Source organism: Aplidium turbinatum, chromosome 2, assembly GCF_918807975.1.
Source record: "Aplidium turbinatum chromosome 2, kaAplTurb1.1, whole genome shotgun sequence".
In the NCBI taxonomy this organism is placed as follows: Eukaryota; Metazoa; Chordata; class Ascidiacea; order Aplousobranchia; family Polyclinidae; genus Aplidium; species Aplidium turbinatum.
The window spans coordinates 38870643-38896598 of NC_137473.1; the positions used below are offsets into that span (position 1 = coordinate 38870643).

The window sequence follows — 25956 nt, forward strand, 5'->3', positions numbered from 1 at the left end:
GCGTGGCGGGCCGCATGCGACCCGCCAGTTGGTGACCCCTGCTCTATAGTCTCTTCTCCACTCTATCAGTTTCGACATGTTATTTCGCCTGATCTTCTAATATTGTGCTGTCAGAATCAAAGATGCGGATGAAGGCCGATGCAAAGCCTGGCTATGATGACTTGTTCATTGGAGTACAGCTGTATTTGCTTACATCATTTTTCCTCTCACCATAAACCTTTCACAAACGTTTGTTTTATATTTAGGTAGGCTACCTTGTATTGCCTTCAAGGTCCATTGATTTTTGTGGACCAAGGAGTGAGTTTAAACCAAGAAGACCACCGAAATGATATTCTTCAGGGTTCATTGTTGCCTTGGGCAAACAAACTAAAAGAAACACTTCAAAAAACGTAATTGGTCATTCCAACAAGATTCTACCCCTTCATATGGAGCTAATAGAGCGCAAAACTAGCTTTTAGCTAATGTGCCGTTCTTCATTTCCAAGAAAGAATGGCCTCCTTCACCCCCTAGACTTTGGCATCTGGTCTTACCTGGAGAGCAAGGTTTCGACTAAACACCACCAAAGTTTGGAAGCACTGAAGGCTGAAAAAGATTGGACAAAAATGCCTATTATTCATGACTCTTGCAGGTCCTTTTCGAAGCGTCTCCGACCTGTTATCGACGCAAATGGCGGACACATTTGAGTAAAACTTTTTTTCCTAAATACTCATTTGACAATATTATATGTTCATTACTCAAATATTGTCTAACTTACCATTTCTTCAATACATTTTTTGAAGTTGCAACGTTAATTATTGATGACCCTGTATAGGGCACCATGTAAATAATAGGTCGCATTCTTGCCGAATCTGTAGTAATTTTAGTTTCTTGTTCATTCCATTTTGTGAAAAAATAGAAGAGTTCGCTTTGAATGCACTACTTTGCTGTAGGAGACAACACGCTGTAAAAACAAACTGTCGTTGCTGCAGATTGTAAAAACTATGAGTGAAACATATTATATAGGTAGGATTATTAGGGTGTTTCATTTTTTCACCATTTTTGAAATTCAAAATGCCTGGGGTCCCATCTGGTGGTATTTGGGGAAAAAAGTTTACACCCCAAATTTTTTTCAATTATGACGTCATATTGAGGTGGTCCACGAGGTTTGAAATTTTTGGGCCTCAAAATCTCGAAATTTGGGCGTATCTCCGGAACCACACATCATAGATCGACAAAATTAGTATCAAAATGCGCAGAAGGGTCGGTTTCCTATACCTGATGTAGAGAATATTAAGGTCTATCTGCTTGAGAAAAAAAGTTATTTCAAAAAATTTGATTTTCGGTCTATTTTCTCCTGATGAACAGAGATCAGGTGATCAAGATAATAAGTTTTTCTGTATTTTTCCACTCTTGGAAGCTGCTATTGCGTAATAATAGTCCTTGTTCGTTTTGCAAGAGACGAAAGGGTAATAATTGAAGGTAATGCTATTATAATGATGATGATGGCTATTCCTCGTCGAGGATATTATAATGTAACCGTTGAGGAAGAGGTATGTATGCTCACCTGCTTTAGATTTTGATTAAGTGTCATTATGGCATTAAGGCCAAGTATTAGTAAGTCGATGCAAAACTTCAAGGAATCGGAGAAAAATGTGCTTCCCCTTAATTCAGATATAATCATCACTATTTTTACTTGAGGAAGAGAGTACGGTAGCCGAAACTAATCCCAAGTTTTTGAAGAAAATACGGTACTCTATTTCAAAGATTTGAAAGATGAACTGCTGAAAGATGTAGTTGGCATATGGAACAAAACTGGTCTTCCAGTGCTTAGCAAACAGAGAATTGAAGCCAAGTTAAAAGACGTGATAGAGAAGTACAATGCAGCAAGAAAAAAAGAAATGAAACGCAGAGGTAATGAGGTTAATCAAGAATGGTTACAGAACTTGTTCGATATATGTGCATGTAAGTGAAGTGTTCGATCTCCGAAAATCTGGTTGTTTTTCAAAAGAAACTCTCTTGCACCTGTGAACTCGAAAACCGAGTCCAGGAGAAAGAAATCGCTTTCTTGAAAGAGCAGCAAAAAGATTGAAAAATGCTTATCAGTGGCGTAGATGTCAACCATGTAGAAAAGGCTTTAGAACGGGAAAATCATAAAAGGAGGTGGGAAACGAGCAGTGAAGTTGAACAACCGAGCACTTCTGGCATACAATCTGCCAAAGCATCGGCATTACTATGTTCGAAACAAAGAAAAAGAAATGAAGCAGTTAGATGTCTACACAGTAGCGAAAGCGACTCTGATGGGGATATGAATTAGGAAGATGATAGGGAATACGAGCCTCTGAAACCAGCTATTGGGGGAAAAGTGTACAAGAAAGTACATTCTTTTTCAATAAATGATAGAAGTTGTTTACTTGCTGATCGTAGGATGACTTCGGTACGCCAACAGTCAGATCTTATGAGGTCGGTTCTTGGAAAAGATCAAATAGCTGCAGCACCTTCGACAGTATACCGCCAACGACAAAAAACAAGAGAAAAATCTCTGATGGAAAGTGAGAACCTTCTCAACTCAGCTTCTGCCATGCAGTTATGTTATGATGGGCGCGTTGTCGATAAAATAGATCGATACGTTTTCTTGGGTCAACTTGTTGATGATAATGGCATGAAGCACGAAAGTGTGCTTGCTGTTAAATATTTTCCCAAAATTGTGTCGGTCACTGCAGCACTGATTTTTGACACCATCATCCAGGAGGCTTGTAGAGTTCACCTATCCCAAGTATATTCAGTCATGGCTGATACGACTGCTCTCAATACAGGAAAAAAGTCCGGAGTCAATACTCGACTGGTCAATTATTATAATGATGAAGTTGGTCATGATATTCATACCCTTAAATGTATGTCCCACATAAACGAAATATATCTTTCCCACGTCATTTCTTTTGTGGACGGCGCCAAGAAGGGACCCGGAGCAATGCAAGATGGGGCTTTGCTTAACCAGATAGCAAGACTAGACAAGCCCAGTACTGAAACCTTAACACCAACTATTACTACGCAATAACAGCTTCCAAGAGTGGAAAAATACAGAAAAACTTATTATCTTGATCACCTGATCTCTGTTCATCAGGAGAAAATAGACCGAAAATCAGATTTTTTGAAATAACTTTTTTTCTCAAGCAGATAGACCTTAATATTCTCTACATCAGGTATAGGAAACCGACCCTTCTGCGCATTTTGATACTAATTTTGTCGATCTATGATGTGTGGTTCCGGAGATACGCCCAAATTTCGAGATTTTGAGGCCCAAAAATTTCAAACCTCGTGGACCACCTCAATATGACGTCATAATTGAAAAAAAATTGGGGTGTAAACTTTTTTCCCCAAATACCACCAGATGGGACCCCAGGCATTTTGAATTTCAAAAGTGGTGAAAAAATGAAACACCCTAAGGATTATTGTAGCAGATCTGGATGCCCACCTGCGAATCCACTCAAGACGTCGATCACCTGGTCAAGGACTGCCCAGCCACCAAAATCAGTAGCGGATACGCAAGGCCGTTGAGAGAATAATGTAGGCCCGGTACAAATGATTCTCGGGTCCATAAATCGACACTACTAAGAAAAACACACTATATCCCCAGAATACTCGGTGGTTTCTGCAAGTTCTCGGGCCCCCTAAGATTATCCTGGGCCATGTCATAAAAGTACCACCTGGACCCCCCTGCGAATATGAAGTAGCACACGCATGTGTCGCCATTATTAAATACTTGAAGCGCCAAACGCCCGGCATAGGCTAACACTATGAAATTTGCACTCATGCGACTCTTTATTACCATTGTTTCCCGGAGCGTAGTCAGCAAGAAAATGCCTCCCTAAAATGTGTTAAGTAAACATTTCCAGCTGACACTACTCCCAGAATGGCCAATTTGAAAGTTTTTTTTTCTGGGGGAGGTCCCCTCCGCGTGCTTCGCTTTCGCCGACACGTTGCCTGGCTTACTGACATGTAGATAATACTGATTTGCCCCCTCAAATATTGTGTTGGCTACGCCACTGAATGTTTTTCACTAAAATTGCATCTGGTACTTTTAAAAATCATAATCTATCGCTGGCAACTAAACCAGTTTAGTACCTACGAGCAACATTAAATTGATATTTGACATGAATTCAACGTAAAATACCTCGCATGAGTAAGCGCCTGGTTGCACAGCTGTTTGCTCTCACACCATAAATAATTAAGTTATCACAAAGTTGAAAAACCTAAATTTTACATTGAATAACCGTTGTTAGATGATGAATGCAAGAAGCCGTATTACAAGAGGGGTAGATAAGAGTACGAATCAATGGCTCGCAAATCGAAACCATTCTCAGTCAACATGACCAACAGCAAATCGTGTTTGTTTCCAGCAACCTACTTAATTTATTTGGACCCGAACCAGCTCATTAAGCCTTTGTTTATCAGTTTAACGTATTCAGACGGTTGAATCAACGCAAAAAGATCGAGTTTTGACAGCTGAAACGGGAGCGCCCAGAAGTTGGCAGATATATGAAAGACAAGTTTTTTTAATCTGGATATACTGAGTAACTTTTTTGATTTAACTATTAGCATCTACTTTGTAACAAATCAACTGGTTCGCTGCATACCTGATGGCACTTTTGTATTGGATTAAGTATTCAGCCAGTACGACTCTAGGTACGTTGCCACTACTGTTTCGCAGTCCTTACAACTATTTCCATTCTCTGGAGACCAAAATCTGAGCATTTATTGACATGGCGTGAGCGGTTGCGACGAAAACATCCAAGCTGGTTGTGAGACTGTTCGACGTCCAATAAAAGTTTACTGTAATCAACAAATGATTAACATTTCCAACCCTTGGCGTCGGACGGAGTGCATGGCGCCCTCGAACAAACGAGGACCAAGTGCACGACAAACACGCAATAATTCTGTTTCAGCAACTTTTTTATTTGAATAGCCACGGGCACAACCTAATGCCAAACATACAGTGAACCAATTAATAACAATCACAAAACATAAGCAGCAAACAGAGTAACGTTCGCACCAAGACGCCGGAAAGCCAGGGTGAAGTCCACGCTGCTCCACTATTACTTTCCTTCAATTAAGTGTAAACGTTTCAAATAAACAATTTTCAAATCTGCGTGTTCTCAAGTCCTTTTGTGACGGCATCCAATTATTGATGCGGTGTAAGTATCAACCACAGCACGCAATTGTGGTTAGGTTTTCACAACATTCGTTCTATATTTAAACTACGCAAAAAGTCAGTTCAACGTAAAAACGGTGATTTTGAAACCGGAATAAAAGACAACTAAATGTTCAATAACAAAATCCGGGTACAAATGGGCAACGACTAGTTTTCACATTGAAAAGTCGCCAACAGAAACAATGATGAACTGAACAGGACACTGACGTGCTTCACCTAAATTTAGTGCTTTCAAGAACACCTAAATTTAGTGCTTTCAAGAACTAAGTATTGAGGCAAGAGAAATATTTTCTGACGATCAAAATCATACATTTTTACATTGATTCAACATCTTTGGCAGCCTAGATTCAACGACGATGCTAAAGAACCTCTGTTGCGCTTGTAATCATGGTGGAGGGAATTTAATAAATCCCAGATATCTGGTATATTTTAAATTGATTTAACATCACTGGTTGTTGGATGGTAGTAAATTAAGATTCTATCACCTACCGAACGGTGTAGAATTACAAAAAAGTACGCACAGAGCAGTAAGCATTTCTGCAAAAGAACTCATTGTGCCGAGCAACAAAATGTCTGATTGAGACCTTCAAATTAGTATTCAAAAACACCATTACTAGATGTTCTCATACAGTTGATGTTGATCCAATGTTGATCTAATCACGAATCAACATTGCATGCGTTTCAAGATATGGGTCGATTGTTGAGCAGGGTAAGTTACACTAGATCTACATGCAGCTAGAAACCGAGAAAAAAATTTAAATTGTATTCAGTATGAAAGGCTACTACGTAAGACACGCAATCAACAGTTACCCCTTCACCAAATGACCGCCAAACACGGCATTATTGTTGTTGATCTTGCGCAGGTGCTTGGTCTCCATTTACCAACTAAAAAAACAAAATAACATCGTTGTTTCGACAAAAATCGAAGGAAAAACTCAGTACAAAATTTATGCATAGCGGTTCACCCTACACTGAAATTTCATTTATGAATGCAGTGCTCTTGCAACTACTTTGCAGCCAAGCTAAATGATTGCATTGGGGGTGCGTCGTGCGTGTAGTTTATAATCGTATATATCGATGGCCGCCGCCGGATCAAAACTCCAACCACTAATGTAGGCGATTGCAAAAAAGCAACCAACCACTAAATCAAAAAATCCATCCAGGAAGAAGACGTTTCAAGGTGCTGGATTGCTGGTACATCAGGAGACCGGAAATATTGCAGATCAGTTCTCATTAACAGATATATAACAAAGCATTTTCAAAAAATGTACAGTATATATAATGCTTTTATAAACACAGACTCACAGGAACCACAGCTTCACTATTTTCCTCCTTTGGGCGACGCGGGCCACGTGGCTTGTTCTGTCGCCGTCTGGGTGGCCTTTCCCCTCCGTCCTCGGGACCACGCTCTTCCTCGGGGGCGCCCTCGCTGTTCTCAATTCCTTCCTTACGGTTTCGAGGAGGGCTAAACAATGGGTATATTTCAAGGATTCGACATATAAAAAGTAGTAGCATGTTTGAACGAAGGTTATCCACGAGGCAAGTTAATTTTTTCAATCGATAAATAAAAGCAACAGCATTCTACCTTTCGATAGCTAGTCTATGTAGCTGTTTAAAACCGATGTTCTCTGAAGAAAACGTAAACTTCACCACCCACACAAACAACTTTGTTCTAGGAGAAAAGAATGACGACCTGTACACAATGGCCATGCCAATGTGTAAGCTTCAAATTTGAATAATCTGCTACATGAGTTATAAATATTTCTTTTTACTATTATTTTTATCGAAGCTGCTACGTTTCAAAAGCCACACATGACAAAAGTTATTTAAAATTATTGTTACTTTACTGAACACATAACCCAGTAAAAGCATTTACTTTTACTGCAACATAGCCTGAAAGGATTGCCCGCTTTTGCTTAGAAGGTGGTCTGACGACCAAGCGATTGACGCAGTTAATTTCGGTCTACTGCAACACGTAAGAAAATGCTAGTTTCTAAGCAACTTTCACATTTTGAAACTTTGCGCTGCAATATTCAATCCACCAGACTTTCGCGGCTAACTTGCAACCCTCATGCGGCATACTAGTGTGACGCGGCACACACTTTGGGAAACTATGATTTAGTGATCCTTCTGCGCCGCTGTCACCATGCAAACACTGAGCTAGATTTTGGCAGCGCTGGTAACAAGAAAATCATGAGTTTTTAGTGACTTGAGCAGGCCTTAAAACTCCTGTTTTTTTCCGGCAGCCATCGTAGCCTACCGAGAGCTCCTTTTCGGCGGCCAAATCTGCGTGCTTGGAGGCCAAAATACAATAACGATGGCACAAGTAAATAGCATTAAACTTGCAACAATGTTAAAATGATCACTTAGCGTTGTTGAAGTCTGGGCGACGTCCTGCAATAGAATCGTTGTATCACGCATTAAATGCTTTATCGGGATTGTAATCCGGTATTGAGGGACCATCTAACGACCCAAAATTGTTTTAACTGCTCGCAGCTCAGTAAATTGTTTCAACTGCATACCGCCTTTCATAAAACCTGACCATTTATTCCGTTACGATGTCACCATTAAGGGTGTGAAGTCACTAACCCACAGCGTTCTCAACTATGCAGACACGTGTTTTACACACGGATGTCAATTAATCTAGTTCTCCTTTTTAACAACGATTCAATGTCCGACAACATTGAATCGATATAAAAACGACAATATTGCCAGCCGATGTAAATCAGCACTTCGGATTAACACTTCGTTAAAATAAAAATCGGGAATTGCAAACAAGACTTACAGCGCTGGTGATCGCAGCTGGATATATTCAATACAACAGTAGTGACTATGATGCGCTGACCTAATTCTGCGTCACTCTTTGATACTACATATTTTCTAGATTTAATCCACGATCATTCTATTGCGAAATTAAATAATTGGCTAGAAGAAACCGGCGGCCAAACTTGACCGACGGAGGAGGTAGCACAGGCGGTCATTCAAGCACTACTTAGCGACCATGGCCGCCGGCTGCTTTAAGGCTTGCTTGAGATTTAGTGATTACACTTTGGCAATTTGAGTTTCTAATAACTAAACTATTATCTCAAAGCGACAAGCGGGACATGTTGCGGGGACCGGGGACAAAAATATAATATGTTGTTAACACTCTTGAAGTAAAGCCGATAGGATAACTTGGTAAAAGTGTTCAATTTCATGCCATAAAACACTATCAGCCAAATCATATTGTCCTGTCAAAACAAAAGCAAATTCTTGAACTAACTGACCCTCTGCGACGGAAACGTCTTCTTCGAGGAGGCCTTTCTTCTCCTTCTTCGTGAGGACGCTCTCCGTCCTCGGCACCATCCTCACGAGGACCGTCGTCTTGCTACAAACATAAACCACCAACAGATAAAAATCTATTTCCAACATACGACAAGTCAACGCTAACTAAACAGAAAACTTTTCCTGGCTGATTGCACAGCCAGCGTTGTTTCCCTAACCTTTAAGCGTGTAGCCTACTCTCCGGTGAATCAAACTATTCTACTACATCAGAGGTCACCAAACTATCGCCCGCGGGCCGGAACCGGCACGCGAACTGATTTTATCCGGCCCGTCACGTGCTGCGGCAGTAACAGCTGCACTACAATTGTTAAAGAAAAAAGTTAAACCAAACTTTTTGTAAAGGACTGACGTTGCTGCTGAACTACTATCACATTGCACCTTCATCATTAGGCCACCACAAATGGGGACAGCCTAGGCCAAATTTGGAAAGATGTAATGTTTTTTCAAGAGCACGATGCTCTGTAGTGTATCACAGCGGAAGATAAATTTTCCAGCAACCTTTCGATTTTCATCACAACTTTGCTATTCCACCGCTGACTTTGTTATTTATTGTGCTCAATTCAAGTCAATGGAGAATGGAGATTCGAAATAGTTGTAGGCTTTTATCTTTTCGCAATTTGCATCCGGCCCGCAGCTGTTAATCTCGCAGCAATCCGGCCCTCAGAGAAAATTTTTTGGTGACCCCTGTAGGCCTGTACTACATAATACATATAATCATATATTGTCACATATACATAAAATGTTTAGATTACAGGTGTACTTCGGTTGTAGGTAACTTACAGAACAGTTTGAAATGTCACTGAATAGTTAATGCTCAAGTTAAAGCGAAGAGATGAATATAACAGATTTAGAACATCAATGAATTGTAAAACTTACTCGCTCACGGCGCGGTCTTGGTCGCCTTGGACGGTACCTCCTCTTTGGCTGCTCCTCACCCTCCTGATCTGGTCCTACATTGTCCTCCGCCTGATCCTACATCACCACACTTTCGATCAATAAATTACATCACACAAGTTTCTAGGTGGATCATGGAGAATGAGTTTATAATGTGTACCAAATTTTAAAGTCTTAGTGCCATATTGTAGAAGGCTATAAGCAGAATGAGTTGAACTGGAAGTGAAGTAACGCCAATTCGTGCAGCCAGTTATCAACATTTGACTAACGGTTGAAGCAAAAGGTTCATGCAAAGTTCATGATATTGATCAATACATTTAAAAATGCTACGAGTCACTGCGCTATAACTGTGGATGGCATTCACCAGTACCGGATGAAACAGACTACTAAGAAAATGTTCCAATGATGTGACTAGTAAACTAGAAGCAACCTAGTCGTAATAAAGTTAGTCGCAAAAGAATCAATAAAAGCAACACAATAAGTAACAGAATGATAACCCCAGGCGAAAGCAACGAAACCAACATGCTACTTAATGTCTGCAACTCTACCAGCACACAGTGCGAGAACTACTTTCACAGATGCTTAGAACAAGTTAACATACAGTATTTGTTAGCTTCATGGAGTGTCTAACATTACAATGTCCTTAGCTGACAACTTATTTTCCATTTTGTCTTAGTATATGACAGTAACATCTTTCGACCATTAATTTTACTAAACCTGAGGAGGACGCCTGGGACCTCGACGGGCCCAAGGGGGAGGGCGCCTGAAATAACGACGGGGGCGTGTATTCTGATGAATCGGACGCTCTTCTTCAGTACCTTCTTCCTGACCTTCACCTTCTTCTGTAGTCCGCTGATATGAACAAGCAAACTCATGACAAATATGGCGTGCTTGTTTTAATGTGATCATTACCATTAATGAGCTATAGCATAGCCAACTTATACAAATTAAGGCTATTGTGCAAACCCAAAATGGAAGTTACCATACAAGCATTTTGCTAGCATGAATTAGAAAATAAAATGACTTGCACACATATATGCAATAAATACCCATCACAATTCACAACATATTTAAATGATCTAAACAGCAGTGATGATCATGCAGAACCATGATCATTCAATGATCAACAAGTGATCTACATATCCTAAAATCTAAACAAACCATCCAACTAAGGCTACCGTACAGTATATATAATAACTACAGCAATAATATGCAGGCGCCATGTAATATGTTGAGCATTTGAGCAATCTGTATGTAGGTACATTATTATATATATATAATTGTTCTGAATGCTCTGTTGCTGAAGCTATGTATTATTTTAGCACTTAAGGATAAAGATCAAAGTGTAAAATATGACCAAAAGCTTCTATGACAAAAAGGTTTTCACATTGAAAGCTGTAAAACATATATATACATTATACACTACAGTGTAGACATAAGCTGCAAACTGTTAATTGCCTTTGTATATACTAACTGAGAGAAAAGTAACAACACCAAAGCGAATATAAAACTAACATTCAAACATCAAGGTGCAACTTCACAGTCTTGATAATTTCATCAGTAGGGCTTGTAAAGTCAAGTTTTTTTTTTAGTTTTAACTTATTGCGGTGTGGTTTTAAGTAAGAATTCTAGACATAAGGCGCAGGCTTCAACATCTTAATTTGAGAGGTAAATAAAAAGTCAATTTATCATCATTTGGTCAATTTTAGGTCAATAAAGTCAATTTTATGTAATTGACACGTCCAATCCAAATGTTTTCTTTTAAAAGCTGAGTAAAAATGATACTGTTATAACTTCTTGTTCATCAATCTCAATTTGTGCTTCGCTATAGGGAGAAATACCTACGACCCTTCCTAGAGCTATGGGCTACTGATCTGAATATTATGTCACAATTCAACTCTTGTTCGTGGTTAACGTAATGTCCATTCTGAAGTTAAATGCCTGCTTCTATAGCTTTTTTTTAATTTTTAAGTAAATAAAAACTTGCCCTATTCATCACCAATTAAAAAATGCTGTTCAGCACAATTACGTTGCTGTTAATCCTTTGTTTAAGTTTCGAGACGAGCGCTCACAATATCACAATCACGTAGTTGCTGCAGAGACCATTACAAATAAGCTTACCGTACACCATTTTTTGTGCAGCAGCTACAACCTACAACTCAAATAAAAAAAATGACCACTTACTTCCTTGGGTCTTGGCTTGTAACGTGGCCTGTACCTGCGACGATCGGCAGCATACTTGCTTCCTTTCACAGGTTCACCGTCTGGTCCAGTTACATTAGCAGCTTCTGGTAGACCCTAAAAAGCAAAAAAATGAGTAAATAGAAAATACTGTACCACACTCCGGAATGGCCCGTTTCGGTGAGTCCGATCCCTATTCGGTGATTTTTTCATTTTTTTTTTTAATTATTGGGTACCGTAGCCTAATTATCATTGCCGTTTTAGGGTTAGGGGTTAGAGGTTAGGAACTCACCGAATAGCAGACCCACCACACTCACACACACCAGTGATGCCTGCCATATGACCAAGCATGCCACTTTATATGTTATGTACCTAAACTTGTGTCTAGGTTTATTTGTGTTGCCTATAGTAGGAGGTCTGCTACTATTCGGTGAGTCCGATTCGGTGAGTTCCTAACCTCTAACCCTAAAACGGCAATGATGAGTCCGATCCCTTAACGGGAGATTTTTTCAACTTTTTTTTTTAAATTATCGGGTACCGTAGCCTAATTAATATTGCCGTTTTAGGGTTAGGGTTAGAGGTTAGGAACTCACCGAGTCGGACTCACCGAATAGTAGCAGACCTCCTACTATAGGCAACACAAGTAAACCTAGACACAAGTTTAGGTACATAACATATAAAGTGGCATGCTTGGTCATATGGCAGGCATCACTGGGGTCTGCTACTATTCGGTAAGTCCGATTCGGTGAGTTCCTAACCTCTAACTCCTAACCTCTAACCCTAACCCCAAACCCCTAACCCTAAAACGGCAATGATAATTAGGCTACGGTACCCGATAATTTAAAAAAAAATTGAAAAATTCCCCGTTAAGGGATCGGACTCACCGAAACGGGCCATTCCGCATTCCGATAGTAGGGGTAGGCAAACTTGCAGCACTGGTGGGCCAAATACACATAACCACTAACCAGCTTGGTCCGCATGCCACAACTGTGACAAGAAATGACAGCAAAATACATTAGTCGGCTCAAGGAATGCAAAGTATGATGACATATTATGCTTCTAGACATGACATTATTTTCAACTGTAACAAAACTGTTGGATTGGTCCATCAATGTCGCAAATTTAAAGTTTTGACTTGTTGACTTGTTTTGATTTGTGTATTGTACATACAATGTACATGCATGCGGCTGTACAATACACAAATTAAATTTGTTAGACAAATGAAATATTTAGGTATACTGATTGATGATACCATCAGTGATGACGCGGATATTAAAAGGCAAGTGCGATCTCTTTATGTCGCTGCCAATCAGCTTACGTCCAAGTTTGGAAATTGCTCTACCGAAGTTAAAAATGTAATGTACCAATCATATTGTATGCCAATGTATGGTTCGCAGCTAAGGTGTAAGTGCTAGAGTGTATCAGGTACAGAACGACGTGTTAACATTTGATGCTCTATTAAGAAAAAATTGCTATGCATTTGTAGAACGTTGCAAAAGATCAATTAATCCACTTTTGCGCAATATTATAATATGTCTTCTGATTACTATTTTAATTCTACATTTTATATTCACTACAACAGTATTTTGTACGTTGTTTGATGTAGCCTGCTTGATGTTGTGTTAGTCTGATATTTTGTGTGATGTTAAAAATTTGAATTCTATGGACTTTGTGTCTGATTGCAAATAAATAAAATAAAATATCATTAGCACTGTCACTAGGGTGTGACAGCCGCCCCGACCTTTTCAGAATTTGCCTACCTTTTTTTTGGTGGTGAGGTTTTACCTGTATAAGATTCCTGTAAAGTTTCAAAAAAATTGGTCAAGGTTTAGAGGTGGCCCGTGGCCACTAAAGTTTTGGGGGGTGCGTGATGCATTTTTAGGGGTGTTTTTGCTATATCTCGGCTCCTAAACATGATGGAAGGTCGTGCTATAGCTCAATCGATGCAGAATAAGCAAATTTGTATTAGACTTGTGAAGAAAATATTTGCCTAAAATGTGTAGTTTGCAAGTTATTTGAGAAAACCCCGTTTTTTGTAAAAATTTTGTGAAAAATTTTACATATGAATTGAATGTTTTATCTTTTTCACTTTTTTTCTTCCTAGGAACACCTGGAGAAGTACAGAAGCTGTAACTCTTCACAGTTTAAACCTAAGTTACCTCATGTTTTGCTTTGTTAGAAGCATAGAAACTGAACACTAACATTGTGTTTACTATTTAGGCAATTTTTATGGTGGTAAGTGCTAATTTATATTACATGCTATGTCATAGTTTAAAGATCCAAGGTATTATTTGCTTGACACAATTCCTGGTGAAGAAGATAAAGTCATTACTGGTTCACGACTACCTACTTGTCGTCAGGTCCTGCTGTTCTTTCTTGCATCATTCCACACCAACAAATACCTTGAGAAACGCTGCTAACGAAGCTGTTAAAGCAGTACTACCCTTTTACGCATATGCAAGAATACCTCACTTGCAATCTCATAAGATGGCAGAGGAAGTGATTAGGCTTCCTAATAGAAACTAAGCACAGGATGGACGATTTACAGCAACAAAGAATTTTAGTAGTGTGAAATGTGTTTATATTCTCACAGGTTTAGGGAGAACTTTGAGTCAATTAGCCATAAATGTTGCCATGCAGACCTAGACATCCCTGCACCTTTGCCAGCAGATATGAGGATCAAGAAGGAGATGATTGTGAAGATCTGCTATGAAGCCCTAGGCCAGAGATTTGTGAGGGGTGATTATGAGGAGCTAGTCAAACTAGTGCTTTTGTATCTTGGTGAAGGAGCTGACTGAGATCTTTGGAGGTTTTCTACGTCCGGGTGCTTGTCACAAAGCCAGATGGATGGCCAAGATTTTATAATGCATCAAGATCGTTCTTCTGACTAAAGTTATTACTAGAGATCTTCCTGCAGGTTTTATATGTTCAAAGCAACAGTTAAAGAAAATCCAAAAATTTGTTCAGCTTGTATATTCCTATGTGTCATGGTGGCTAACTGCTTCTGTGTCAACTTCTGCTCCTTGCAACGACCTAGAACTTATCAACAACCTCCTTGAGTATGAAGAAATCAAAAGCAGTATGGCCAAAGCAGCTCTTAAAGCTCTAAAGGGGCACATGTGGTATCTTAGTGAAGAACTTATACCCCTTACCCTTTCGATAGCAGTCTGTCTGATGGGACAAAGCAAAAAATTGTTCAAAAGCTGACAAGCTTCGAAGATCCTGGACATTCTTTGAAAAGAGAAGGAAGTGATTTTGGCAAACCCTCCTTTCCTTCCGTTCCTACAAAACCAACAGATGACTTGAGCTCCTTTGTTGGAGAATATTCTTGGAGCTTCTTCAGAATCTTGAGGATTGACACGACCTTTTTAAGTGTTGGTGTTGTCGATTAGTGCCAGAACGGCAGCTACTGTGAAGCAAAGAAACGGGTTTTAAATCTTTGTGTTGTTAATGATGCAGCAGAAAGGGGTGTCAAACTGTGCCAAGACTTTATTGACACAAGACAGAAGTTTCATTTAAAAATCTTCTTCAAGTAGTTCAAAACAGCAGAAATTCTATGCCCAATCAGCGTAAACAAAACTTACATCCATCTCGGTGTTGGTTTCTTACATTGTGATTTTTATCATCGCTGTTCCTAGTTCTCAAATGTACTTTGTGATTTCGTTTAACATTAAGTAAACATGTGAATTCATCATTTCATTGATTTTCCATGTGTTTTAACCCAAGAAGAAAATGTGCTAAGAACATTTTTCTCACGAATATGCAAAAAACGGGGTTTTCTCAAATAACTCGAAAACTACACATTTTAAACTGAACATTTGTTTACAAGTCTGATATAAACTTGCTTATTCTGCATCGATTGAGCTATAACATGACCTTCTATCATGTCTATGAGCTGAGATATAGCAAAAACACCCCTAAAAATGCATCGCGCACCCCCCAAAAACTTTAGTGGCCACGGGCCACCTCTAAACCTTGACCAATTTTTTTGAAACTTTACAGGAATCTTATACAGGTAAAACCTCACCACCAAAAAAAAGGTAGGCTCTGTGAAACCAAGTTTCAAAAATCATGGGGCGGCTGTCACACCCTAACTGTCACTGCTGGGCTATATCCTGGAAAGGAACAGAATTACTGGGCTGTCAAGTGCACTGCCCATACTTGCATTCACTAGAAATATCTATTATTCACAAAATAATGACGAATGTGCACACAATACAATCAATACATGACCATGCAGCTACCTCACACCTAACCAGCCTTATTTCACACTGGTTGAACTTGTCCGGCTGCCAAACAAAAATAATGTTCACTTAGCTTTGCAAATGAATGAAAATTGCCTAGCAGGTCATGTATTATTTAAAATCCGGAACTTTCTGCAGGCCAAAAAGTTTAGACCTGAGGCCACCATTTGGTCCTCGGGCCACAATTTGCACACCCCTGGCCCTGGCCTATAGAGTTAGTATGAAGGCCTTTTGGGAAGTCTTTTTGGGGTGCACACTTTGTCATTGGGCGATTCTTCATGTGACAATTACTGACAAAAAGGATCAAACTAACCTCAAGAAAACTACAAATTGAAATAAAAGCAGGAAAAGAGATAAAAGCAGGCCCCTAAGCTCCCAGCAGCCATAGCCACCAAGAAGTCAATAAATGGTCCCCGGAACTACCGCACTGTTGGGCCATGCTCGGTCACCAACTTCTATAAACCAACATTTCTTCACTGAGTAGGTATTTAAAACTTTTTGCTTAAACTTTTTTTCAACACTTGAGTTTTTACATGTTTTAACTTTTTTTCACCAACTAAGCAAAGCCTTGTTTTGTGTAGAACACGCCGATGAGAAATATGGGTCTGCTACTATTCGGTGAGTCTGATTCGGTGAGTTCCTAACTTCTAACCCCTAACCTTAACTCCTAACCCTAAAACGGCAATGATAATTAGGCTACGGTACCCAATAATTAAAAAAAAAAATTGAAAAAATCCCCCGTTAAGGGATCGGACTCACCGAATCGGACTAACCGAATCGGACTCAACGAATTCAAAACGGGCCATTCCGGAGAAATATTGCTGATGAAAGTTCCACAAAAAGTCTGAGCTACAATCAATAAAAACTTGTAGCTCCCATGAGCTTTCTATGATCTTCCCACTTTTGCGTCTCATTATGCAGTACCAGGGGCGCCGGAAGCGGGGGGTGAATGCCCTCAATTTTTCGGTGGATGGGGAGGCAAGGGGGGCAATGATGCCCTTTTAAGGTCATGTGAGGCATGTAAGGTCTGTTGAAAATGAGGGCAGAATTTATACTAGTTGTGTGAGATCTGCAATGCTGTACAGAAGTGAGACATGGTGCTTACGGGAAAACGAATTGGCGATTTTAAGAAGAACTGAGAGAGCGATGGTGAGAGCAATGTGTGGTGTGAAGCTGATGGACAAAAGCAGTGGTTCCCAAACTTTTTCAGCTTGTGGCAGATTAAAATAATTATAAAACGCTGGCGGCACACTTACGTACATTTTGAAGCTATTTTCTGGAAGTTAGAATGAAAACCGACTTCCTGACGTTTTTTATCTCAAACACTTTATTTCAATAAATTAGTTGAAAAAATTTAATTTCTATGCGCACAATACACATCGGAATGGCCCGTTTCGGTGAGTCCAATTCGGTGAGTCTGATTCGGTGAGTCCGATCCCTTGACGGGGGATTTTTTGAATTTTTTTTTTAAATTATCGGGTACCGTAGCCTAATTATCATTGCCGTTTTAGGGTTAGGGGTTAGAGGTTAGGAACTCACCGAATCGGACTCACCGAATAGTAGCAGACCCAATACACATGGCTATTATCTTGTAAACAATTTTGGCGCTGTGATTTTCATAGCTCTCGTTATTAGCGATTAATTAGCACGGGGCTAAAATTGCTCTTGACGTACTTTCCACGTGCGAAAACAGCTCGTACTAAGACAGGGTTTAGTCGCATATGCATGTCTTATTTTAAATATTTATACAGTTCTTTTCTAAAATTCCATAAAGATTTGCGGCACACAGTTTGGGAATCACTGGACAAAAGGAATGCTGAAGAACTTATGAACTTGCTTGGGTTGAATGAAAATGTTGATAAGTTGGCGAAAGCGAATGGAGTGAGGTGGTATGGGCATGTTTTGAGAAAGGATGAAGATGATGTTTTGAGAAGAGCGCTGGAGTTGCAAGTGGAGGGTCGTAGAAAACAAGGAAGACTCAAGGAAACGTGGGAAAGGCAAGTTGAGGAAGAAAGCAGCAAGGTGGGCTTAACAAGAGAGGACGCGTTAGACAGATCGATGTGGAGGGAAGGTGTGAAGGCGATTGCGGCATTTGGAAGTGAATCTGGCCACCCTCGGTAACGGGGACATCACCGAATTAAAACTGGACTACTACTACTAAGCTACTGCATATTTTGCAATACGATTATATCGATATAACAATTTCAGCTTTTAGCCTAATTATAATCTTTCATTAAAATAGGGCGCTAGGGGGAATGTAAGATTGAAAACAGGGTAAAGGAAGGGCATTCAAAATTTTCAAAATCTTAAATATAATTCTACATCTGGTGGATAAAAACATTGCCAAATTTGAAATTTACCCAAAAGTTTACACTGAATGGGCCCTTCCAAAGAACCCAAAAAATTGTCATGAGGCACTTTTTAGACTAAAGCACTTGGTGAGAGTGGTATGCAACCACTCGGTTGGAACATTGATTATATGAAGTAGACATTACCGAAGGCCACTAGCAATTTTGTAGCCGGAACATCCTGTTTTGGGCAAAAACGTTGCCTTCAGTGCATCGCTAGAAAAAGATAAATGTAGATTCCATAGTGGTGGGGATGAACCATTATATTGACGAATATATATGAGCTGACTACAGCACACAGCGGCCGCTACAGTGTGCAATCTTAATAGCCAAATTACTTTCTTGATTTCACTATTAAGCAAGTAACAAATTGCATTTAGATATATACCTTTTCGCCCTCAACTACATCGAACTCCACAAGTTCTCCATCACCCACACTACGCAGATATTTTCGTGGGTTGTTCTTGATTATCGCAGTTTGGTGGATAAACACATCCTCTTTGTTGTCATCACGATTGATGAAACCATATCCATTTCGAACATTAAACCACTTCACAACTCCCGTGCAATGTGTAGCTGAAAAGATTTTAAGTGTCATTCTATTGTTCATGAAAATTACGAATATGCAGCTTGGTATGGTAGTTTCGAAGATGTTGTTCCAGTATGAAGGTACATAACTAGGGATGGGCAATTCAGAATAATTCACTATTCCAGAATTATTCCGGAATACTAAACCGAATCCAGAATCGAATCCAGAATACTAAATCCTATTAACTTCCAGGCTCTAGCAACGCAAAAAGTAAAAAATTTCAGACACAAAAGCTACACAATCAAAGTAAATGTTTGTTGCAATGCAACACATTAAGGCATTCTGAATGACTGCCAGCCAAACGGGAGCAGTGTTGCCAGATGATGGAAGCCGCTTGGCACCAAAAAGATGATGGAAGCCGCTTGGCACCAAAAAGTAACTAAAATTTCACCAGATATTTAAAACACCCTAAATAAAGCAATTTCGCCTAAAATACAAATAGTTTTTAAGACATAAGACACTGCCATCACGCATACGCAAACCTCTTGCAAAACGATTTCTATACGAGCAGGTATTATTTACTAAAAAGTTTAAAAAAATTAAAAACACTTTCTTGAAAAAAATTGAGTGGGGAAAATTTCACCAAAAAGTTGTCTGGTTCCAAGGTCAAAAAGCTTAGCAACAAAGACCTCTAAATTTCAGCAGAATTTTTTTACTTGGTATCCTATTATCCATCTGGCAATGCTGAGCGGGAGCGCAGCTTAGTTGATGTCAAGCCCGCAGTGGAAAAGCATCGCTCGGAAGATGCTGATATGGCAGGTATGCTGAGATATTTCAGAGCCAACTCCTTTAGCAGGGGCATCTGCTCAATGTTGTTACGCCTACCGGTGAAACTATCGCGGAGTCGCATACGCACGTGGATTGAAAAAAAGCATTGCACGATTGTGCATGTGTGCAAAGCGTGAAGAAAATTGCGCGCTTAGTTTCTTTGATTGCTCATGCGAGCGAGTGACGTAGAGTTGCATGCGCCGTGCGCGCACAGTGCGTGCAAAATGTTTTTGAAAGTGCGGAACTGCGGATAGTGTCAGTGCAAAGAAAAAAGAGAGTAAGCCACACTTTTTTTACAGTTTGTTGTCTCAAGCTGACAGCTTCCACAAGACTTATGTATATCTTTAAAACCGAATTTTATTACCCGGTTTTATTACCGTTTTGGATTCGGATAGTTTAGGATCCGAATCCTTCTGGATTCGGTATTCTGAATCGCCCATCCCTATACATAACTCAGAACCGTGGTGCCGCAGTGCTCATTGCCATAACATCGACACTGCCATAAACATCGCCCTGCACACAGTGACCGGATGCCTGCGTCCCACACCATTGGACAATCTCCCCATTCTCGCTGGCATCCAACCAGCTGAGCTTCGTCACGAAGAAGCCACTCTGTCCCTCGGTCGACGAGCACTGGAGCCTAACCACCTTCTCCACCACAAGATCTCTGCTCTCCCAAATGAGCACTCCCGTCGACTGAAATTAAGACACCCATTCGTGCCAGCCGCTCAACTTCTTATCAACGAAGCTGATGTACAAGACATCTCTGCGGCTGCTTGGGCGGACCATAAATGAAGTTCTGAATTGAAGTCAACCGCCACCAGACTCTATTCGTTCATCCCCGACGCCGACACATGCCCCATCGGCCTAACACTACCAAGACAGGCATGGGTGTGCCTCAACCGTCTCCGTACGGGCATCGGGCTTTTCCGCTCAACCATGCACCAATGGGGAATGACCTCTTCCTCCTTCTGTGAATGTGGTGCCGAGGAACAGACCGCAGACCACATCATCAATGACTGCTCCATCTTCAAGCCACCTAACGTAGTGGAAGGTCTGCGTGTTATGGATGATGAAACCAAAGACTGGCTGCTCTCTAGTAGCCTTCCAGTGTAGTCTGGGAACATCATGAATTTGGGGTGGTAAAAGGATAGACCCTCGGCCCCAGACGCTCACACGACGACTCAGAACACAGTTCCCTATTCATGTGCAAAGACAAATGGGAGTCAGAGTGCCGTTGTTTTATAGACTAAGGTTCTTTTCTTTGGCTTGAGGTTGCTGTCATGATTGCGGTTGAGTTTTTGTGTTGTCAGGTGTGATTCACAGGTGTTTATACTAGCATTTGTGAAGTGAACAATGATCATGCTGCTAAAAATGAAACTCAATTTATTGCAGTGCCACAATGGTTAAACCCTAGTTAAATCTTATCATAAAACAATCTGTTTGAACGCAAGTTTTGTAGCAACAAAAGCCACTTTTTACTAAATTAATATTAAATTTTGAGCCAAAAGTTTAATGTTGCTCCGTTACCCTATAACTGAAAGCCATAGAAAAAATTAAAGTGAAGTAAGCCTCTCTTCAAGCTACAAGTTAAAGGGCTTGCAAATGGATGCCACCGATGTCATCCCATGTGATGTCGTCTCACGTCGATGTCGTCCCTTGAAAGCAGCGTTGCCAGATGTTCAACTTTTTTGTACATTTAAATTTAGGCACAAACTAGGGTTGTGGGAAACAATCTTTTTGAAGTCGAAATGAAATTTTTGCCCCTTTTCCTTTTTTTTTAGCTAACATCTGAAAAAAAACAATTAGCCTAGAAATTAATTTTTATTTTTGAAATGTAATCGAATAAAATCAGAGACTTTTAAAAATGGTGATCTGTGACCAAATTGACTGTTTTTAGTTTGTTCCTCAACAAATCCCACAAGTTGTACCAAACTGAAAGAATAACGTAACAAACACTACAATAAATATTTAAAACGTAATAACGTACTTTCGCAATTCTGCTTTTGTGGCATACGCTTCAACAAAAAAGCGTATTCTCAGCAAATATCAAGTCCTTTCGGCAGCGGTATTCATAATCACTCACTGGGAACGACATGGGCATTGATGCTCGAGCTGAACTGAAACAGCCCACTGCATGTAAAGTCTATTCGGCAACATTATTCATAATCACTCACCGTGGACGACATGGGCATTGACGTTCGGGCTGAAATCCAAGCCCGCCCACATGAAGCTTTTTTTGGCGGCGGTAATGTTTGCATGTCCCAATGTATGGATGCAACCTAATTCGTACCATAAACAATTCGTACCGTCAGTTCGTACTTTGAAAACATCAAGAAAAAAAATTAAAAAAAGCCGAAGTCATTGATCGCAGTTTCCGCAAACATTTTAAATTTTCCGCACACAAACAGAAACTCTTAGGATCATTACCAGAAATTTTAAAACGTTTAGTAAAATTCCGATCAACCCTAATCCTTTTAAAATGTTTGCGGAAACTGCGATCAGCGACTTCGGCAAACTCTTAGGATCATTACCGGAATTTTTTAAATATTTGCGGAAAAACGGAAACTGCAATCAGTGACTTCGGCTTTGTTTTATTTTACGGAAACTTTAAAATTTCTGGTAATGATCCAAAGAGTTTTTGTTTGTTTGCGAAAAATTTAAAATGTTTGCGGAAACTGCAATCAGTGACTTCAGCTTTTTTTAATTTTTTCTCTTGATGTTTTCAAGGTACGAACTGACGGTACGAATTGTTCATGGTACGAAATTTTAAAATATTTGCAAAAACTGCAGAAGAACGGAAACTGCGACCAGCGACTTCGGCTTTGTTCTATTTTTTTTTCTCTCAATCTTTTCAGTTTCCTTTTTTGCGGAAACACCCTAACCAGGGTTGATCTCTAAGTGGTCAAAACTGGTTTTGATCACTAAGCAGTTTAAACCTGGTTTTAACTGGTGAAAACTAGGTTTAAACCGGTCAAAACCCAGAAAAATATTTTTATGTAGTGAATGGTCGGCTACCTGGGCTATTGGGCTAATTAGGAAATATAAAAGCAGTTATGAGTTGTGATCATTTTGATATGCAGGCCTCAAAATAGCTGGCGGCCATGGCCGTCAATACCAACCTGTCAGGCAGCCACAGATGGCTGCCTGTAAAATTTGTACGAAAGATTATATTTATCTTGGATTTTTCTCTTGTTTCAGCGCCGCTAAAAACAAGACATCAAACAGCGTTAAGACTACTACCTTAATTACATGTCCTGCTACATCTTGTGTGCTACGCAACGGAAGGGCAAATGTTGCGCAAATTTTATGGCAAAATTGATGGCAAATGTTTTTCATAAAAAAAAATTTGTTGGAATAAATTCTTGTACTTCAGTTGGCTATGCAAATGGTTCATCGTTCTACCAAGCATTTTTTGGTTCATCAGAACTTATTTTTAGAATTTGAATTTTCTCAATAATTAAAATAACCAACTGATTGAAATATCAAAAATAAACAGAGAAATTGAATATTTTTTGTTCCAAATCCAGCATTAAGGTTTTTGTTGATCAAAACAAAATATAGTTGAACATCATTACTAAACATGGAGGGTAATATTTTTAATTCAATTGAAAAGCAACTTCATTCATACACTAAAGGGGTTTTGACCAGTAATAAGTGGTCAAAACCGCCACGGTTTAAACCGATCAACCCTGACCCTAACCCTTTTAAAATGTTTGCGGAAACTCCGATCAACCCTAATCTTTTTTAAATGTTTGCGGAAACTGAGATCAGCGACTTCGGCAAACTCTTAGGATCATTACCAGAAATTTTAAAATGTTTGCGGAAACTGCGATCAGCTATGTTCTATTTTTTTCTCTCGATCTTTTCAGTTTGTTTATTTGCAGATACCGATACCTAACTGATACTCCGATGCCCTAACCCTAACTACCGATACCCAGTCTTCAAAATTAGCATATTTTTACTTCGGCAAAAACGTTGCCGAGGCCAAACGGCAAAAGTTGAAATTGCCTCGGCAATTGCTGTGAACGTTTATTACGAAAAAATTGTAGGCTACCACAACATGTAAAGCGAGAAGCGAAAAATATAATAGAGTAGTCTAACAAGACCGCATTGTTTGATTTGTTGTGATGTAATAATACCAAAAGTAGCGATAAAGCGAGCAACGCGATACGCACGCTGTTACAATAATTCATGTTAAATAACTTACGGGGGGGGGGGGAGTATGTTAATTCTGGGTTGATTCAACGTTCGAGTCAGCACAAATCGATTTAATTTTTCCGACCGGTTGTATTGCGTAACAACAATGCCCAATAATAAATGACGACGACTGCATTTCTTAAGACGCTTGAAGCTTAAGCTTGAAGACGCAAAACTGCCCGTTCATGAACGCGCGATGTCATATGATCGGAAGCATTGCTTTTCTTTACTGCCGAAGTACCATTTATCCAATTTTGTACTACTTTTTTAACTGGGTCCCGTAGCTTTTCTAAATCCGATTTGTTTCCGTCATAAAATTCTTTACAAATTTTGCAAACTACTACACTAACTTTTCCTTCTGTCTCCTCTGTTTCATAACCTATAGCAGGTAAATTCCACTTTTTAACTGTATCTTCCTTTACCATGATTTATATTGGCAATGACACTGGTAAAGAACAAGCATTCGATGAAAGAATAACTTTTGCGTAACAATTACGCCAGTATTTATAAGGTTGCAAACTTTTTTTATAGTTCACATGAGCATTGTCAACGCATAAAATTGCACCTGTTGTTACGCAACCAGACATCTATCGCAAACCGCAATTAACAAAGCTCACTCTAAAGGTTAACGCGTTAACCTATTACTTACATGTATTTGACGTCTGTTGATGTTGTGTGGTTCGTTGTGAAAGCGGCGCGATCGTTTCTGATACAGCTGGACGAGATACCGGAAGGCGAAGCGCGATACGGAGTAAACGCTTACAATAATTTGACGTCTACTAGCGTTGAATCAATGCAAATAGGGTGATATTTCTATAAAAGATTCAATTCTCCCAGCTGGGCACGTGTCTAAGCGCCGGCGAAGTAGAAAGTAACCCAAATAAAAACATCAAGCAATAGTAAGATTGAATCAACCTCCTAGTCTGGTGTGGTCTAAGAAAATTAGGGTTATTTTTGTAATCTTGTGGTCCTTACAAGTGCTCGTGTGGCCTCGGCATTTTTATTGCCGAGGCTAATGTGCCATTCATGCATCTGCCTCGGCAATTGCCGAGGCTAATTTCGAAGACTGGATACCCTAAACTTGCGGAAACTGCGATCAGCGACTTCGGCTTTTTTTAATTTTTTCTCTTGATCTTTTCAAGGTACGAACTGACAGTACGAATTGTTCATGGTACGAATTAGGTTGCACCACCAATGTATGAGGACATCGGCATTGGGGGTACGATATCGGCAGGGGACGACATCGTCGCCACCCCTTGCAAATTACCATGTGATTTCCTTGCCACTTTTCATCCCACTATGCAACTCATCAACCTGTATATATCCTATCTAAAGCAGGTGGTGCTGATACCGGTACCTCACCGATGCGATAGTTCAACAATCAACAGTCCCAAGGCTACATACTTGTAAAGTGATAAAAACGGTAGTGTCTCAGAGGACAGTAGCTTCACAGTTATAAAACACCACTAGTTTATCAGCAAGCTTGCTGGGCTAACCATAAAGAAAAAGCAAGTTATAAGTTTTCTGAAGCAGCTTAGATGACGAATGTTGCACTGGTTGTTCCACACATTTCAAGGACGTAACACGGTTCCGAAATAAGTCAACCGTCATTGTGTTTCAACATCTTAGAATTAGATGATTGCAATGGTTCAAAACTTGGTAGTAGTGGTATTTTTATAGTCATAAAAGCCATTACTTACCAAGCACTTTTTTCTCTGTTGCGACTGCGATATCAGTGGTTTCGCCGGGCTGCATGGTTTGCTCCGACATGATGTTAAATTATCGATGTTAATAGATCTTTTTCGTTTTTTTGATGTTACCTCTCCCTCCGTCTTTGATGGAATGGCGGAGGTTGTTTGTCACGTCACAACGACCAAACGGTGCACTTGCTGAAGCGTGACAAATTTATTGCAATGTTTCTGTTTTTTTTTTTTATCTTTCAATAGCTGAAGATGCTATTACTATAGCGAAATCGATTCTTACTTAATAAATAACACTAAGAGGTTGGATTGTTGTGCAAATGCAAGCATTTGATGAATGCAAAATAGCAGTACAATCTCTGGAATACTAATTATTTTGATAGTCTATTGCTTGACCACCAACGGAACAAGATAGATATATAGATAGTTGTTTATTGGCCGCTGCGAAAAAGATGTAGGCTACAACAAATCAAAACACAATGTACGGTACAGTAAAACTTTAAAAGATTACAATAAAAAA

General features: G+C 39.7%; 2 protein-coding genes across 3 annotated transcripts; one reads left to right on the forward strand and one right to left on the reverse strand.

Moving 5' to 3' along the window:
- Window positions 1-1128: 1128 nt before the first annotated feature.
- Window positions 1129-3374, forward strand: LOC145764966 (uncharacterized). Its single transcript, XM_082576684.1, has 2 exons — window positions 1129-1274; window positions 2440-3374. Exon 2 carries the CDS (start codon window positions 2522-2524, stop codon window positions 3032-3034), a length of 513 nt encoding a protein of 170 aa, XP_082432810.1. The 5' UTR covers window positions 1129-1274; window positions 2440-2521; the 3' UTR covers window positions 3035-3374.
- Window positions 3375-4911: 1537 nt separating this feature from the next.
- On the reverse strand, window positions 4912-25594 carry LOC145764635 (Y-box-binding protein 1-like). 2 transcript variants are annotated; one of them, XM_082576273.1, is made up of 8 exons: window positions 25437-25594; window positions 18568-18755; window positions 11591-11704; window positions 10124-10258; window positions 9389-9484; window positions 8455-8555; window positions 6494-6653; window positions 4912-6073 (listed from the first exon to the last, which is right to left on the reverse strand). In XM_082576273.1, exons 1-8 carry the CDS (start codon window positions 25504-25506, stop codon window positions 6029-6031), a joined length of 909 nt encoding a protein of 302 aa, XP_082432399.1. In that variant the 5' UTR covers window positions 25507-25594; the 3' UTR covers window positions 4912-6028. The 2 variants fall into 2 exon arrangements, with proteins under 2 accessions (XP_082432399.1, XP_082432400.1); XM_082576274.1 differs by lacking the exon at window positions 10124-10258.
- Window positions 25595-25956: the final 362 nt, after the last annotated feature.